This window comes from Takifugu flavidus, chromosome 5, assembly GCF_003711565.1.
Source record: "Takifugu flavidus isolate HTHZ2018 chromosome 5, ASM371156v2, whole genome shotgun sequence".
Taxonomy (NCBI): domain Eukaryota; kingdom Metazoa; phylum Chordata; class Actinopteri; order Tetraodontiformes; family Tetraodontidae; genus Takifugu; species Takifugu flavidus.
The window spans coordinates 14,810,988-14,830,469 of NC_079524.1; the positions used below are offsets into that span (position 1 = coordinate 14,810,988).

A 19,482-nucleotide genomic window follows, 5' to 3' on the forward strand; every position below is an offset into this window, starting at 1 on the left:
TATATGAATTAGTGATGTTAAAGTTTAGTTAAAGTTATATATGAATGAGGGCTCAAATTGATTCTGAAGACATGTTTGCAGTTCTTGACAAGTCACTTTGGGTCGACATCGGGCTCATCACGAGAAAAAAAATGTCAAACTACATTCTGCTACTGTTTTAACTGCTGTAACCTGACAACCTGACTCTGATGTCCTCCACCATGTTCTCCACCAGGCTGCCATCCAATGGTCACCTTTGAAATCAAAGTTATTAACCTTCTGTTTATTTGAATCATCGACAGGTTCATTTATGTTTTCATCTCAGATGATTTTGGCTTGTTTTGTCTTTTTTCCATGCCATAAAATAAAAAATTAGTACAAAATATGTACAATCAACTCTTAATCTTCTGCTAAGTGGACCTCTGAAAGCAGATCAGTGAGTAGCCACTGTGACCCTGGCTGAGGTTTTGTTATCTGGCCCACGGCCATATGGGGCCATATGGGGGTAGTGTGCCTTTCTGTGTGGTTCTAAATGTGGAGTCTGGTTCCACAAGCAGCTGTTCCTATATTAACACCCCCTCTCAACACACACACAACAGTTGATTTGTGAGACCCTTCACTGCTACTAAATGGCTAAGTTGTTTGCAGATTAGCAGCCTGAGATGAAGAGAGAAAGTGAGGCTGTATTTATCGTAGGCTCATATCGGCTACAAAGAAATCTTCTCAAACCTAACCCTAATCCCTCAGATGTCACTCGCTCCATCAATGGAGGGATTAGAGGGACTCTGTCCCTGTGGAAAAGACTCAAATTGCTCATTGACTTCCTAGAAAAAGAAAGACACGTAATGTTTAAAGAGCATATAGACACACACAACACAAATATCTAGATGATCTAGATGTTTAGCAATAAAGCTAAGCTATTGTCTCATCTCATTTTATTCATCTGTCTCTTGGAGTGAAGCTAAATTATTGAAATGAAAAGGAAATAGAGGACAAAAAGAACCTGATTAATAAAGAAAACAAGTGAAAATAATGTAACATCTCGGTAAAGTGTATTTGGCATCTGTTGGGAGGCTTGATGCTCACTGGGAGGAAAAGGAGATTATGTTAAAGCTCAAATGAGGCTTTTAGTTTTTTCAAATCCTGCAGGCATAATCTAATCTTATCCGCCTCAATCCAATTTTTAATGCTGGCTACACTCAGGATTAAAGTAGTGCAGTGTGCTTTGTAGGCCATTTGACAGTGGAGCAACATCTGTTGCTGGCTGGACGTTGTGCACTTTAAGGTGAAAGAGATCAGAAGCAGAGGAAACGTCAAAGCCGGTTTGATGTTTACGGTGCAGACCAGCACCACTACGATATCTTATATATTATCTGATTCTGGCCTTGGGGGCCATTTCTGTTCTGTATGAATGAATAGAGCTCAAATTTGCTCCAGAATTTTCATTAAGAACACACTTTAAAGTTGTGACGGCAGTTGTTTAAATTTGTCTAAAATGATGAACTTTCTGAAAAAGCACACTACTACATATCAATTTCCTATTTTTAGATTTTTCCATTAGATCCATTATGTTTTCCATTCAGAGCAAGCTGCAAAAACAATGTACGGTTGTTTTTTTATTCTCCCTGGGTGCTGTGCTGCTGACACAATGAAGTGTGTGTTGCTATGGCTGTTGCATAGTGCCTGTGGGCCACGTAAAAACAACAAGAGGTGCTTCGGTTCTTTAATAGTAGCAGCGACAATGCGTTTCATTTCTCAGGTAGTCGATACAGGTGCCCTACATGTGTGAGCCGTGATTTTGGAGCTGGTGATGCATTCAAGCACCTAGGAGGCTCTAGAAATGATCTTGGACTACTCTGAGGACACAGAGGTCAAGACAAAGCAACTGGAGTCCAACTCTAATAGAAGAAGAATGGAGGGAGATGCACGAAAGAGCAGCAGAAAAAATGGAAAAAGTATTTTGGTCTCTAACAACCACAGCAACACTCAGTGGCCACAGCTTTGATCCTGGGACCTGCGAATGAAGCGCTGCGTCAGAGCTGCTCGATCACACACTGGTGGGATGGGGACACAGAGCAACTGTAGGGGGAACCTGCAGGTGGATGGGGGGAGGAGAACCCTGCACATTTTGTATGTGTGAACATTCAAGACTGGCTTTTAAAGGGTTCAAATCCTGATATCTGATCTCAAATATCTTAATCATTTAGGATCTATCTCAGAAAGATCACCAAAGATCAACAGCCCTTTTCAGTGGCTGGAGACACAGGGTTTAGTCACCTGATCAAAGCACTCAATCCACATTACAGCCTGACCTCTCGCACATTTTGGACCACAGAAGTGATTCCTGAGGTCTATGAAAGAGCCTGCAAAAGTGTCAAGGACAAATTGCCAAACATCTCGATCCTCGTTTTACTGGTTTCCTACTTCCAGACAGTAAGTAGTCAGTTTTTCTGTTGGGGCCTCCAGTGTGTTAAAATTTGACACAACAAAACAAACAACCTCTTATTCAGCCCCAGTCTGTCCTGTCTCTTACCACTGAGCTTTCCTCGACAGATGACTTATCATTTTTTATTAAAAGCTCAGATTTGTTGAAGGGTTCTGTGGTTCAGCCTGCCACGTCTTGCTTAAATATGAACTTTAGGACACTTGAGTTTACAGATCAGACTTGGGCACATTTTGACCCTTCATGGTCAGAAGTGAGGACAGGACAGTAAGGACAGGAAGTGACAAAAGCGCAATAGGGAAAAACAGGTGGTTAAAGTCAGCGTTTGGACATCTGTTACATCACCGTATGCTAGTCACAGAGTCTGTGGCAGCTGACTGACTTGCTGGATCATAGCGCCATAAAAAGAGCCAGTGCAGCTAAAAGTCAGCTAACCTTTTATCTTCAGGGGTCTCTGCTGACATGTCAGCCAACGCAGGGATGCATCCGTGTTTTCTCTGGATTTTCACGGTGAAGGATGTTGACTCAAGCACCATCATTTCTCTTTTACAGCAGCAAAATGACTTTACAGGATCACCACCAGGTCTTTAATAAGGTTCTGTTTAGAAAGAGGATTTTATTGTTTTTTGGTTAAATTGACATTATAAGTGATAATAAGATGATTGTTTTTATTTCCAACAATGCTGTGGGGGGGTGGGAAGATGATGGTGGTGGTGGGTGGGGGGGTCAATGACACACTAAAGGTGTTTATATAAGATGTTTGAGGACTGATACCAAACATGATAGCAGATAGTGAGAATGGGCAAATATTTGAGCAGGAACAAGCAGCTGTTTGACAGGATGCCATTTAGCCAGTGGGTTGCATAGCAAATAAACACCTTCCTTCATTATGTTACCCATTTGATAAAGATGCACACCATTAGAAACTGGGTCCATATTTGAGTAACCATGTGTGGATAAATATGTCCTAATCTGCAAATGCAATAAGATTTACAAATGTGGACACACATCTGCAAACTCCTCTTCATGTTTCAGCGTAACATGAGTGTTTATAAGTTGTTGCAACTTAAAAAAACAAAACAATAGAATGTACAGCTGTGTGTGTGTGTTTGTGTGTGTGTGCGAACCAATATGAGCACATGGCAAGAATATTTAACTGTAAAAGCTACTAATGACAGACGAGTGATCAAGTCCAGCTTAGGCAGCCTCTCAGTGGTTCTCTACCTGAAACTGTCCTCTGCAGATGTGTGACAGCAGTCAGTCAAGATACATATCAGAATCAGAATCAGAATCAGAATCAGGTTTATTGCCATTGTTCATGTAATACACAGTATTACACAAGCTAGGAATTTGTCCTGGTGTGACGCTGCGACATTCAACATAAAAAAGACAACATTAGAATAAGATAAATAAAATAAGACATATATACAGTATATATATAAATAGTAAGAAATAGTGCAGGTCAATGCAGGAGTAATGTGATGTTCGTGAGTCCGACTGGCTGCTGTACATGGTGCTTAAGTGATAAGTCACTTGGTGTTCAGCAGCCTGATGGCAGAGGGGAAGAAGCTGTTCATGTAGCGGGAGGTTTTGGTCCGAATGGACCGTAGTCTCCTGCCTGAGGGGAGGGGGGAAAACAGTCCGTGACCAGGGTGGGAAGGGTCGGCCGTGATCTGACCTGCACGCCTCCGGGTCCTGGAGATATACAGGTCCTGGATGGACGGAAGCCTGCAGCCGATCACTTTCTCGGCAGCGCGCACGACGCGCTGCAGCCTCAGTCTGTCCCTGGCGGTGGCACCAGCATACCACACAGTGATGGAGGAGGTGAGGATGGACTCGATGATGGCCGTATAAAACTGCGCCAACATCCTGGGAGGCGGTTTGAGCTTCCTCAGCTGCCGTAGGAAGAACATCCTTTGCTGGGCCTTCTTGATGAGGGAGCTGATGGTTGGCTCCCACTTAAGGTCCTGGGTGATGGTGGTGCCCAGGAAGTGGAAGGAGTCCACGATGGTGATGGGGGAGTCCATGAGGGCAAGGGGGGGCAAAGGGGCTGTGACTTTCCTGAAGTCCACAATCATCTCCACTGTTTTCTGAGTGTTCAGCTGCAGGTTGTTGTGTCCGCACCAGGACACCAGTTGAGCCACCTCCCTCCTGTAGGCAGTCTCGTCTCCATTGGAGATGAGCCCGATGAGCTTGATATGTGGGGGAAACATTAACTCTTGGTTTTTAAACAAAAACAATGTTGGAAAAAAAGTGGTGATGCAGTTTATGATGCAGTCAAAGTAAGAAAAAACTTCACAGTTGGATGAATATATGAATGAATGAATGAATGAATGAATGAATGAATGAATGAATGAATGAATCGATGGATGGATGGATGATGGATTGATGGATTGATGATGAACAAATGATGGATGGATGGATGGATGGATGGACGGATGGATGGATGGATGGATGGATGGATGGATGGATGGATGGATGGATAATTATGGATGGTTGGTGGATGGATGGATGGATGGATGGATGGATGGATGGATGGATTTAATTTTATCTATGATGTTGAGACTTGAAATAAATGTATGTAACAAAACACTCTAAATCAATGAGAATAATATGATATAACTTATATACATAATCAACATAAAAACCCTAAAAATGATCAGGCCCTTTTGCAACATTTAACAAAAGTTCAGGTGAAAAGTTTCTCTTTTATTCTTCATCATCTGCTAGAAACAGACTACTGAGTGGCCTTTGCAAAAGCTGCCTTTAAGTCTTTGCTTTTAGCCTTTTGTAAATGTCACAGGCAGCCTTTGGGTTGTGGCAGCACAGAATCATTAATCTGTCCTGTGCAGAGAACGACGGTCGACAGAGCAAATAAATCACTAAGTAGGGACGTCAGAGCAGAAGTGTAAACATCATTTAGACTCTGCTGCTTTTCTGCCCAAATGGAAATCATGTTGATGAAGCCAGGCCGTCTCCTAGAAGAAGAGCCATGATGTTTGACTGATGCTTCTCCCACCAAGAACTCTCCTCTTTAAGATGACTTCCCACAGAAACAAGACTTTACTGCACCTGAAAAACCAGAACTGACATTAAATTAATAGAAGGACTGTTAATGGCGTGGCCTTTCACTCTTGTAGCTCCTGATACACTTCGTAGAAAATGGCAGTTTTATATAATTTAAAAATAATGATGCTGTTTTTCACAACCAATAATTTGACTTTACAGTGTAAACAACGTTATCAGTGTGGGGGGAAATAAATAAAAATATATCAGCATGTGTGGAGTTGTTTGAAGTTGTTGCAGGGGAGGAGAACGCCCCCTGCAAGTGGGGAGAATCAGTTCACCACCATAGCAACAGCAGCAGGTAACACAAATCTCATTCTACTAGCAAAGTGAGGACATTTTGGCTGGTCCTCACAACTGTTTGGTGTTGAATGGTTAGAATCTAAATAACACATTATGTCTGTGAACAAGATAGAAATACAAGAATGTGTGTGTGTGCGTGGGGGCGGGGGGTCGATGCAAGATGCTAAAATAGAGTGGTTTTACATAAACGGGATGGCTCTTGTTTCAGACTAAATTCCCGTCAGCCATAAACACGAGTGTCACAGACACACGACTAAAGTGTTGTTGACATGATGCAGCTGATAGCAGAAGGTTCTGAGCCCGTCAGCATGGTCTTTGCATTATTTCCCATCCCTCAGCGGCACTCAAAACTGAAATGATATACACTTTATTAAAGAATAACTCTTTATTCCGTGAGCTTTGTCTCTTTCTTGCCTCTTTTTCATATTGACTGTTAAAAGCTTCTCAAGGGCATCAAAACTCTCTTTTGTAAAGCTTTGTTTACTGGAACTTTGGTTTATTTATTCTTGCCAATCTGCTTTGAACTGTCTATTCTTTGACCGCCTGATCAACCTGTTGGATTGTTTTTGCTCCTCTGTGCAGATAAAATAAAACACTAAATCCCCTGTAAGAACAAAACCAGATTTAATTATGCATCTAATTTTGACTAATTTTAGAACTTAAATGAAGTTTAAAAGCACAGCAAGAATTCAGTGAGCAGTTTATGAGAGCAGGACAGAGCAGCGTTTCAGCTGTCTGTGCTGATGCGCTGCAGCGTGACTGTGTCACACCTGTTTCCACTGTGATCGATCTGAAAGAACAGACAAAAACAGTGGATCTGTTTGTATTTTTAAACAATAATGCAGGTATAAAGTTAAATTTCAGTCTGTTCCAGTGGCTGACAGAAGCAATTGTGATTAAAGAAAACAGCTAGAATCATAAAGCAACACTGACCAAGAATGAAAATACATTTAACGCTGCAGACAAGGTCAAAGTCAGCGAGTGCGTAATAAATGCAGACACGGTGTTCTGCAGCCATTATCTTCCCCTCTCTGCTATACCTGTGCAGTGCACTGACCTGACAGTGTCACAAATGGAGAGGAAAACCCAGCCGTGAGATGTAAATTTGTGCTCCCCTACAAATTCTGGAGGCTCCTCAGGAAGTGAGGCACTGACCCATGGTTCCCCCCAACATCTGACATGACAGGAACCATTAAAGAGGACACACACAACAGAAAACTGGAGATGGAAAGAATGTGCAGATGATTGCCGGTCAGAAATGTGGTGGTACGAATACACATCACTATGAAAGTGCATAAAAATAACGATTATTAATAATTATCACATTTTTGGGGCATTTTCGGGTTCTGAAGCAAAGTTAATTTAAAATAATAATTATATAGAATTTAAAAAAAATCAAGGATGCAGTGAGATGGTTAAAATGTTAGAAATGGGTGATTAATTTATACATTTATGTAGCATTTACAGGATCAAGCTTGAAACCCAGAGCCAAGCTGCTGAGCCAGCAGGTTGGACAGCAAGAAGGGGTGGGGGGTGGTGGGTGGTGGTGGACACAGATGGGGGGGCACAGATGAGCGGGGGACACAAATGCAGCCAGTTTTTCCTCTCCTCTCCTCTCCTCTCCTCTCCTCTCCTCTCCTCTCCCCTCTCCTCTCCTCTCCTCTCCTCCCCTTCCTCTTCTCGTTCCCTGATTGTTCAAGCCAGTGTTTGATGTTGTTAATTCAAATTCTGTAGTTTTGTGCTTCCCTCTCTCTCTGTCCCGTTCTCTCTCTCCCTTTCCCTCCCTCTCTCTTCCCCTCTCTTACCCCACTGACCTCCTCAGTTTTAAATCTATTTTGTCAGAGTAAACTAGCACTAATGGATTTGAATGTTTGATGCGCTTCCCCGCCTTTTTGTTTTTCCCTTCTGCCTTATCTTCCGTTCTCTCCCGCTTTGCAGCTGCCTATCCACAGGAAGGCACCCTTCCATATGAGCCTGGTCCTGCTCATGATTCCTCCCAGTTTTCTTCTGATTTGGATCTCGGGGAAGACAATTGTGATTGTCACAGACATTATATAAATAGTCACATTGCACTGAATTTAAAATCTATTCTACTTGAAGCCACTGAGAGTTCTTGCACACATTGTTGTCAGGATGCAACAGGATCTCAGTCATCTTCTTATGAATGGCTGCGTGGTCGTACAGTGGTTAATGCTGTTATCCTTGGCATTTGAAGTGAGATCCTTCTTCCGCTTTGATATTCTTTCTGGATAATTCTAGGATGCACGGAGTAAGTGTGTAAGTGAGCGGTTTAGGCTGCTTGAAATGGCCTGCTTATCTCCCCTTGTAACCACTGGAAAGACCAATGGCGCAACACCCTAATGACTCTGTAATCAAGACCGTTGTCGTCGTTCACATTCGTGAATCATCCCCAGGAGCTTGTCCTACCTTCTGTGATGCTGTTTTTTTGGTGTCTGACACAGGGAGAGTTCTACTGCAGAACAAATTCAATTTTTATTCTAGCATTGCTACTGTTTCAACCATCATTTTGAATACATTTATTACAAAAATTGATCCTCTGCATCCAATTCCCACAAATTGGAACAGTAGAGGGCAGTCTTATTCAATTTTAAAATACCTCAGCTTGTTAAGTAGTGTTAAGTAAATCAACATAGTAAGCACCTAGTCAGCTAGCAGTTTCCATGTGTGCGTTCCTACAGCACAATTAGCGTATTATAAAGAGCAGTTTAGTCTGCCAGTGTTTGCTCAATGTTCTTTAAACAGTTGTCCCAGGTCTTGTTTCTTTACAAAAAGTAACTGAACAAAATTGCATTGACAATAACTCTTAATCCTGAAAGGAATTATAGTGTCAACAATTTGGACTTTCAAATGTAATTCCTTGTGTCCTAGCTCATCTTTGGATTTCAGTTTAGGCTTTGTTACATGATGTTAGTTAATCATATTAAAAAGAGACATAAAAATGTTTTGTTAAACTCTTAATTAGAATTTTAATAGTTCAGACCACACCCCACTAACTTAGCCTCTGTTCTAAACTCCCTGTGAGTTCGAATCAACTCAGTCTGAGTCCACATGTGCGACCATTGAATAGATTGTGTTGGGTACTGGGAGCTTGGTTACGGTTTTCTTCCTGCAGGGGGCGTGGTGGAGTTTTTCCCCTGCCGCAGCTGGAGCCGCAGGCAGACACACCTGCGGGCTATCAGTAATCTAGTCCCCTATTCTAGTCCAACCAGGATGGACCCGGCGGATCAGGACGCGGTGCGCCGTACATTGGATGCTCAGGGAAAGTTGCTGGGCCAGCACGACCAGCTTCTTACGCACATCTGGACCTCGCTTCAGACCCTAAATGCCAGTGTGACGAACCTGCCTCCGCCGAGAGTCGCTCCGCAGCTGGTGGCCCCCATGCCGCGGGAACCCCACGTCCCCATCCCGGAGCGGTATTCTGGTGAGGCGGGGTCCTGCGCCAGCTTTTTGCTCCAGTGCTCCATAGTTTTTGATCTCCAGCCTCTCACCTACCCCAGCGACAGGGCAAAGATTGCCTTTGTCGTAAATCTTCTCTCCGGGAAGCGGCGCTATGGGCCACAGCCGTTCTGGAGAACCAGACGGCTGTTTCTTCCAGTTTTCCAGCCTTCACGGCAGAATTAAAACGGGTGTTCGACCACCCTGTCCAAAGCAGTGAGGCGGCCTCCCAGATCCTGTCCCTGCGCCAGGGTGCCAGTTCAGTCGTGGACTACTCCATCTGTTTCCGCATCCTCGCTGCCAGGAGCGGGTGGAATGATGCGGCGCTTTGGGGAGTCTTCACGCAGGGGCTCTCCGACGACCTGAAGGATGAGTTAGCCGTGAGGGAGGAGTCCGGGAACTTGGAGGCGCTCATCGGCCTGGCTACTCGCTTGGACAATCGACTCTGGGAGAGGCGTCGGCAGAGGACAAGCGAGCAGGCGGTGAGAAACTCAGGGGGCGTTTTCGGAAGGAGGGAAGCCCCCATGGACTCAGCTTCTGTCCCTGTTCCAGTCCCTGACATCCCTCCCAGCGAACCGATGCAGTTGGGCCGAACTCGTCTAACCCTGTCAGAACGTCAACACCGGCGCATGGCAGGTCTGTGCCTTTACTGTGGCCACGTGGGCCATTTCCTCGCTGACTGCCCGGTGTGGCCAAAAGCTTAAGCTTGTCAACACCGGCAGGAGTGTTGGCAAGCGGATCCTCAACCTGTTCACCTCCAGCCCGCCTAACTCTATCGGGCACGCTCCTTTGGGGTCAAGAGCCTGTTTCTGCGGCCTTCCTGGTGGACTCGGGCGCTGATGACAACTTTATCAGTCTGGATCTGGCCCGACAGGCCCGCCTTCCCATCGAGACGCTGCCCGAACCGAAGACAATTCTGGGTCATGACGGGGAGGTCCTGGCCAGTATAACACACCAAACCCAGATGATAACCCTCGTTGTTTCTGGAAATCATCGGGAACAGATCCGGTTCTACATCATCCGTTCCTCCTCTTCCCCAGGAGTCCTCGGAGCTCCGTGGCTAGCTCGACACAATCCTCTGATTGACTGGTTGGCCGGGAGGCTGGTGAACTGGAGTGTTGCCTGCCACACCAGCTGTCTTCGTGCTGCGGTCACCCCCTCTTCAGCGGTCCCGTTTCCCACCCAGGAGACCCCCGACCTGTCCCGGGTCCCGAAGGAATATCATTGCCTGGGCAAGGTCTTCAGCAAACAGCGTGCACTTTCCTTTCCGCCCCATTGTCCATACGACTGCACCATCGATCTCCTTCCCGGAGCTGCCTTACCGTCAAGCCTGTACAACCTCTCTCGGGCGGAGCTTGAGGCGATGGAGTGCTATATTGGGGAGTCCCTTGCATCCGGACTGATTCGGCCCTCCTCCTCTCCAGTTGGGGCCGGGTTCTTCTTCGTCCAAAAGAAGGATGGTACGCTGCACCCCTGTATTGATTATCGGGCGTTGAACGAAATCACTGTTAGAAACAAGTATCCACTGCCCCTCCTCGACGCAGTGTTCATCCCTCTCCACCGGGCCCAGATCTTTTCCGAATCAGAATCAGGGTACTTTATTGATCCCTTTAGGGGGTGTCCATTAGGGAAATTAGCATCCAAGCTGGATCTTCGCAACGCGTACCATTTGGTGCGGATTTGTGAGGGAGACGAGTGGAAAACGGCTTTCAACACCCCATTGGGACATTTTGAATATCTCGTTATGCCTTTCGGACTTACCAACGCCCCCGCCGTGTTCCAGTCTCTGGTCAATGACGTCCTCCGGGACATGTTAAATAAGTTCCTGTTTCTCTACCTGGATGACATTTTGATTTTTTCCGAGTCCAAGGAGGAACACGTTCAGCATGTCCGGCTCATTCTCCAACGGCTCCTAGAGAACCGGCTTTACGTCAAGGCGGAGAAATGCGAGTTCCACACCTCCTCTGTTTCCTTCCTGGGGTTCGTGGTGGCACGGGGACCGCTTTTCAGTTTCTGGGCTTCGCCAACTCCTACTGTCGATTCATCTGTGACTATAGCAAAGTGGCTGCCCCGCTCACCAGACTCACCTCCACGTTACAAAGCTTCCAATGGACTCCCGAGGCCGAAGCCGCCTTCAACAAGCTGAAAGGCCTGTTCTAGTCGTCACCCATCCTCGCTCACCCCGACCTCAGTCGGCAGTTCGTGGTAGAGGTGGACGCCTCTGACGTGGGAGTCGGGGCCGTCCTGTCGCAAAGGAACGGAGAGGACCAGAAGCTCCATCCGTGCGCCTTCTTCAGCCACCGGCTCTCTCCTGCGGAGCGGAATTATGATGTGGGAAACAAGGAGCTTCTGGCCGTGGTCCTGGCACTACAGGAGTGGAGACATTGGCAGGAGGGTGCTGCTCAACCTTTTGTCGTTTGGACAGACCATAAGAACCTCACATATCTCTGAAACGCCAAGAGGCTCAATTCCCGGCAGGCTTGGTGGGCCCTGTTCCTTGGGAGATTTCAGTTTACTTTAACCTACCGCCCTGGCTCACGGAACCAGAAGCCTGACGCCCTGTCCCGCCAGTTCGCCTCCGACCCAGTGACGACAGACTCAGACATATTACCCCTCTCCTGCATCCTTGGGGCCGCATCCTGGCAGGTGGAGGAGAGAGTCCACGAGGCCCTGCAATCAGCTCCAGACCCAGGTGGAGGCCCAGCAAACCGGCTGTTCGTCCCGGAGGCAGTACGTTCGGAGGTCCTGCACTGGGCCCACGCCTTGACTGGAGACCGGGGAGCTATTGGTGCGACACATTTTCCAGTTCCACAGGATTTCCAAGGACATAGTGTCCGACCGTGGCCCACAGTTCTGTTCACAAGGACCGCTAGCTGTAGCTACGCTAGGCAGCGCCGCAGCAGCTAGCTTCTCCTGGCTACCTGACGCAACTCCAGCTAAATCCAAGCTGCAGAACCGTGTCTCAAGCTCACTAAGTGTCGCCTCCATAGCTGTTAATAAACTACACTTTCTGCACCTATTCCCTTCACTAAGAGGAGTAACTAAACATTTCACACGCTGAACAGACAAAGACACCGGGTGAAACAGACAGTGAGGCCATGCTAATGCTAATAATCGGCAGAGCCCTGTATTTGTTTAATATAGGTTATTTCTCACTGTTGTTATCAGGAGACTAGAATGTCCCAAGTATTCAATTTTAAGTAAAGTGAAGTAAGTAAAGTAAATCCAACACACACAAGTGAATCCAACAAACCGTGCAAAGTGCAACTAATGAACGATTGAGACGACAGGAAGTGACGCAATATGTTATCGGAATCCCTCCACTCCATGCTTTAACAGGAACTTGCTCATGAGTTGTATTTTTTTTTTTTTAAATGTTGTCTTGTATCAGGCCTAATCCCAAATTTACCAAATTTAGTTCTGGTTCAGTATTTTCAAAATGAGAGGAAGTAGTGAGCATTTAATCAAATACAGACTGAGAATTTTTTGCTTTATGAGTGTTGTATGGAAGAAATCTCACTTCTGTTGTTATTCCTGTCATGTCGCTCAAGAAGTGTCTCCTGAATTCAGAATAACTAGCAAACACATATCAGTCTCAGGGTCTGCATCTAAAGGTTTGCATGTACTAAAATGTTCGAAGTTGAGTATATTTCAAAATAAAGAAGAAAAATATATGCAAATACCTAATGAGCTGTATTAAATTATATGAAAAAAGTCATTTAACAGAAACTTTTTTGGCGGTAGTAGCTCAGAATGTTGGGGGCTGGATTGAGAAGTCAAAGTTCAAGCCCCAGTGCAGTTAAAACATGGAAGGTGTAGGGGAAGGTGCCAAAACACCTTCACATCACTGTCGAGGTACCATTGAGGTACCGAACCCACAAATGCTCACATAGGTCCCTGTGATTAACTGGCCAGGGTTCCAGGGTGGACCCTGCCTTTGCACGTTGTGTACCCTCTCCATGACCCAGAAAGGGATAAAGTGGTTAAGAAGGTGAGCAGACACTTTTTTCAAATACAGTTTACAGTGAGATATAATTAAGCCACTATGCAAATGAGACCTATAGAGAAAAAACTACCTTGCAGCCCTAAACTACCTAGTACAAGTGCTAGTACATATTAAAAGTGCAGAGCTATGGAGATAGTGAATAGGAATATAAACAAGAAAGAAGGAAAGTGGGGTTGAGTAGAGCTAGGAGGAGAAAGATAAGTGCTGTTAGGAGAGCAGGAAGAACTGTGTCTTCAAGAGCTTTTTGAAGGAAGAGAGGATTGTCCTTGCTTTGACCAAACTCAGGAGGGTGTTCCACTATTGGGAAGAAGGTATGAAAATACCGTATTTTCACGACCATAAGGCACACTGTAATAAAAGGCGCAGTCTCAGTTATGGGTGCTATATCTGTATTTAAAACATACATAAGGTGCACCGTATTATTAGGCGCATGCTAAAACATACAGTAAAAAAATGACAATGGAAGTAAAACAGTGAGTTTCAACACATTTATTGAACAAAATATTCATTCTTCCGCCACAAAACCATCAAAGTTTTCATCCTCTGTATCTGAATTAAACAGCTGCGCTATTTCAATGTCCAAAATCCCGAATTCCTCTTCTTCATCATCTGAATCAGACTCACCGACCCGTTCCACTTCAGCATTGATGCCGGCTTTTGTGAAAGCTCTTACAATACGGTATCATAGCCCATGCGTCTACAATCCACCTGCATATGGTGGCATAACTTGCCTGCCGCTGCCTCATAGTCTTTGTGAAGGAGTGTTCGCCTTCCGTCATCCAGCCCTCTGTCTTCCATGGCCCGCCACTGCCTCATAGATGTGGCTGGGCGCAGTTATCTTGTCGCGGCAGTAGGTGCAGAAGATGGCCACCCTCTCTTGGTAACCTGCCCGCGGGCAGCTGCTGCGCAACAGTCCTTGCGTGTATGGAGAGATGCCGCCTCCTCATAAAGCGAAAACACCAAGACAGAGCTCCTTGGGATTGCTCAATGTCCATTTCTTCAGCAATCGCTTTGGCCTTTGAATGGTGACAGTAGAGATGCCCCTTCCAGTTGTTTCCTGTTCCACAACCAACTGTTCCACTCGGTCTTCCAGCTTGGGCAACCTTGCTTTGTTCCCGCGGAAACAGCTTCGTCTTCCTCACTCGGCGCAGTTCACTTTCTTGTTTTCTCCACTTTCTGACCATGGACTCATTTACATTAAAATGTCTTGCAGCTGCTCGATTGCCATTTTCAGTCGCATGTTCGATGGCCTGCAGTTTAAAGTAAGCCTCAGACGCGTGTCACTTGACTGGCGCCATTTTAAGGGGTCCTTATGCATAGGTGTGCCGCTAATCGATGGGCGGCGCGTTTACCGTAGTGCACCCACCAAAGGCACACAGCAGATTTTGGAACTCAGTCCACATACAAGGCACACCATATTATAAGGCGCACCGTCGATATTTGAGAAAATCTCAGTGTTTTAGGTGCGCCTTATAGTTGTGAAAATACGGTAATCTGGATTGACTTGGTTGGCCATATGGCTTTACCAGACAACTCTCATGTGCAGAACATAGTGGACAAGGGATAGCATTGGCTCGAACAAGATTGTTCAAGAGATGGCAGATCCAGCTAGTAGTAGTCTTCAACCAAATGCTTCAGTTGCACCCGTTAGAATAGCATCCAACTAAAACCAGCAGTTTTGTGGCATGCTGGGTTAGGAAAGAGCTTTTTTCTGATGTTGAACAAGGCAAGTCAGCATGACCAGAAAACTAAGGCTACATGATCAAAGAGATCATCTGATCCTTGGGGAACACCGGGGGAGACCTAGTGAGGATCCAAAAGCTGACCTTGCCACAACACTGAATCTACACCTAAATACGTAAGAAAGAAAGAACGAAAGTGCACTGCCACTGATGCCCATGTCAGAGAGAATAGAGAAAAAGATGTGGTGGTTGACTGAGCTGCTAAGTCAGGCAATCTGAGAAGACTCAGCAGTTGCTTGAATGGAGCCCCGCAGTATAAACCATGGAAACTGCAGGATTTAACAGCCCTGAGGCTGGAGCTGCCCTCGCTTCCCAATGGAGCAGCACCGTGGATAGCAGCCTTCAAGGCACTGACAATGGGCGTGCCCTTAGCACTGGGGGATGTCCGCATGGTTGTAGCTGCATGTTTTGGATTAGAAAAGCTGGTCGGGTGGAGCAGTCGGCAGGCACCGCAGTATGGGGGGGAAACAGAGCACCAGACACTACACCATTTGCAGACCATATCGGCGCTTTCTGTGATGCACTGAGATTACACTTCCCAATTAGCATGGCTGTTCCGACTTTTGAGGCTTGGCCCTCCGAAAAGGCCCACAGGAAGCACACGGAAGTAATAACTCGTGGTTATTTATGATGTTCTTTTATTTTTAGTCACTGTGACCACAGGTCATAAACCTGAAATTAATCCAAATGAAAAAGTTATATAAAATTTTCACTAGGCAGTAATCATTTAGCTGCAAATATAGTCTAAATGAATTATACTGAATCAAAATCACTAAATTATACAACACAAAACCAGTATTTACCAGTAAAAAATTAACATTTTACATGCACAAGAAAACCGGCTAAAGGTATCCTGAGACGCTAACTAAGTTAGCTTATAGCGCTAGCGCGAATTAGTGTAAACGCTAATTAGCGATCAGCTTCTAGCAGTAATAACATGCTTACTAGAACAAACATTCTGTAAATATCACAGCAAACAGTTGTTATCATCTTTTACATGTACAAATTATACTATTAACTAGCTTAACATTAGCTTACCAATGGGCAGTGTGCTCCTGTATAGCTCCAAAGCAAATTTAACGGCTTGAGATGAACCGTTAACCTGGAAGTCACCAAGCCCCTTTCACACTAAAATGCTCAACTTCAAAACAAATGAAAGAAGACTAAATCTTTAAATAGCCTATTTAAACCTTTATAATAATGATAAATAACACAAAATTCAGAGGACTTAACAGTGGCGGCTATCGAAGATTTTTCCCATCGCTGGAAGAATGATGGTTCTGTGAGTCCAGAGACTTGGCTACACATGGCTCACCAGAAATGGTTACAGATGACGGGGGAGCCCCCAGTTGATAATACTCCCGCGATGGTGATGCTTAAAGATAAACTATTGAATAATGTTCAAACAGCAGTAAAAGAAAAACTTTTAGATCATCCTTTAATGGCTAGAGCACCATGGCCCCGGTGGACACAGTGTCTCGTCCCCCTGCTACAGAAACACTGGGAGAAAATACAACAACAAGCACAATCACAACAAACAGCAGCTAACACCTTGGTACACATTCAGCTAGAACAGGCTAAAAAAACAACCAAAAAGAACTCAGGAGGTGCTCAGGCCTCGCCAATGGCGGCCTTTCAGGGGATGACACAGCAGGCCCACCCTCAATCAATCAATGGGGACAAAACCATGGGGGACAATGGGGTGTGCGGAGGGGCCCACGCCTGGGTGACAGGTGCGGCAGCTGCGGTAGGTTCGGACACTGGGCGAGGAACTGCAGGGCTAGGAGAGGTCCCAGAAGAGGGGTCCAAGAGACTCAAAGCAGGGGCGAGCCCAGATGGGGCCCGCCTCAAGGACGAGGAATGTACCCGTAGAGGGGCCCAGCTGGCACTGGAGGGAACCTGGCCGAGCCCCTCCTTCCTCTGATGGTGGATGGTGTTGAAAAACTGTTTCTCGTGGACACGGGTGTGACATGGTCTGCACTGCAACATGGAACTGATCCACCATTGTCATCGGAGCAGGTGCCAGTAAGGGGAGTGGAAGGCCGACGCCTGTAAATGCAATGAACTGTCCCATAGGATGTTCGAATAAGAGCACAATCTTTCAGCCACACGTTTCTTTATGGTCCTGATTGTCCTGTTAACCTCCTGGGGCGAGACATTTTCACACTTTTGGGCTGCAATATTGACATTGCTCAAGGCGGGGGGACCATCATCACCTTCCGCAATGGCGAATCCTTCCACTGCTCCGACAAGGCTGCACACACTCAGACTCTTCTGTGGCTGGGCACAGAAAACCCCGGGCACCTCCTCACTGCTGACATTTATTGGGGACTTCTTACGGGACCTGACGACAACCCGCTCATGGCTGCGTTCTGCATGTGGGGCCCTCTCATCAGGGAGTTTTGGGCCTGTTCGCCACCTCCAGACCCCCAACATGTGACGCTTTTTTATAATAAAAATAACGACCTGACATTCAATTCTAATCTGGATGGGCAGCATTGGGTGGTGTCTGTATCTGTCATTGTCCTGGGACCACAGGGTGTGGCCGCACCAGTGCATCTTACACCAGAACAACTACAACATTACAAGATGGGCCCTGATTCAGCACCACACATCACACTAGCCGTAGCGATGGGAGGACAGGCTAAGGCCTTGGGACCTATGGTTGCTGAAGCCAATACAATCAAAGATTGGGTGTCACTGGAACTCAGAGATTTGTGGACCTCCACGAGCCATCCTAAATTTAGATTTATCAAAATTAGCTGTGAGATAGCTGTGGTCCTCCAGCACCGACAACTCCAACGACATCATGGGGCGGAAGATTCTAATGACCGAGAGGAAGAGGTTGCCCTTACGGATCTGCCTCCCCACATGTGGGTCAATCATCAGGCAGATGTGGGTCTCGTTCAGACAGCCCCAGTCACCTTTCAAATTGACATGACAGACCCAGTGTTTATCCCACAATATCCTATAAAAACAGAAGCACGGCCTGGTATTGAGGACACTGTGAATGGCTTATTAGCCGCAGGTGTCATTTACCCGACCTCCTCACCTTGGAACACTCCAATCCTGCCCGTTCTAAAGGCAGATGGGCAATCCTATAGGATGGCAGGCGACCTTAGGGCCATCAACGCCCTAGTCAAAGAATCACCCCAACCAGTCCCCAATCCAGCCACCACATTGGGACCACTTACACCAGAACACCAGTGGTTCACGGTCATCGATCTGGCTAACGCATTTTTCTGCCTCCCTTTGCACCCTAAATTGCAACCCATTTTTACATTCACGTACAGGGGGCAACAGTATACATACACACGCATGCCCCAGGGGTTTTCTTTAACTCCTGGGATCTTTAACACCATCCTCAGGGACATTTTGAATCAATCTCCAAAACTTCCACCAGACACTGTACTGATTCAGTACATGGATGATCTGTTAATAGCATCCACCTCTAGAGCGGCATGCACAAAACTCCAGTTAGTAAGGAGAAGGGTCACTTTCCTGGGAAACGTGATATCAGGGCGAGGCAGAGAGCTGACGTCCCTACAGAGACAAACCATTCTCCATTACAAAAAACCCCATACGGTCCAGGACATGATGGCCTTCCTGGGCCTCATCAACTTCTCCAGACATTTTCTTCCTGACTATGCGGGCCGCACCGCTCCACTACGGGCTTTGATGAAGGAAAAGGGTGTGGGGAATCTCCAGTCACACTTAGAGTGGACACCGGAGGCTCAGGTTGCTTTTGATGACATTAGACAACTATTGGCCAATGCAGCGGCGCTAAATAAACCAAACTATGCCGCACCATTTTTCTTGGATGTAGCTGATAAACAAACTACAGCAGCAGCCTGCCTTTATCAGCTACACCAGGGGAAAAGGATGGTACTAGGTTATTACAGCATCATTCTTGACCCAATTGAGCAGAAAGCACCACCATGTACAAGGTACGCAGCAGCACTAGCAAAATTGGTACAAAAGATCGACAAGGTGGTTCAAAAACACTCATTGATTAATAACACCAGCCATGCGGTGTCAGCTTTTGTGGCATCCTCAGCATTCAACATCACTCCTGGAAGAGAAAAGACAGCGGTAGACACCCTAACACAACCACACATAACGTTTCTAAACTCTAAGATAAATATGGCAAAGTGCATGTCAGACGGTGAAGAACAACATGACTGCATCCAAGAAACATACCAAGTGGCGAAAGCACGGCCGGACACCAAAGTAACTCCGATCAAAGGTGCCATAGATTTGTACATAGATGGAAGCTAAACGGATGAGGGATTACGAGCAGGGTTTGCAGTTGTGATGAGAGAAGGTGAGCGATTTATCAAGGTGGTCACAGGGAAGGTTGAGCCAGCATCAGTACAGAGAGCGGAGTTGTTGGTGCAAAAGGCACTGGCAGCGGCACCAGGCAAACCTGTAAATATTTACACTGATTCTGCTTTTGGTTATTTTGTTGTACATAGAGATTTGGGTTC

At 46.1% G+C, this 19,482-nt stretch overlaps 1 protein-coding gene across 1 annotated transcript; it reads left to right on the forward strand.

The window, feature by feature from the left end:
- The first annotated feature begins 16,619 nt into the window (after positions 1-16,619).
- Positions 16,620-19,273, forward strand: LOC130526001 (uncharacterized). The gene is made up of 2 exons (XM_057033321.1): positions 16,620-16,863; positions 17,193-19,273. The coding sequence occupies exons 1-2, from the start codon at positions 16,620-16,622 to the stop codon at positions 19,271-19,273; spliced, it is 2,325 nt and encodes a 774-aa protein (XP_056889301.1).
- Positions 19,274-19,482: the final 209 nt, after the last annotated feature.

Excerpts from the sequence above, each read along its gene's own strand:
- LOC130526001 (XM_057033321.1), top strand. The coding sequence starts at position 16,620 with ATGGCGGCCTTTCAGGGGATGACACAGCAGGCCCACCCTCAATCAATC. Across the intron at positions 16,864-17,192 it reads CAAGGACGAGGAATGTACCC|GCGGGGGGACCATCATCACC; the intron begins GTAGAGGGGCCC and ends ACATTGCTCAAG.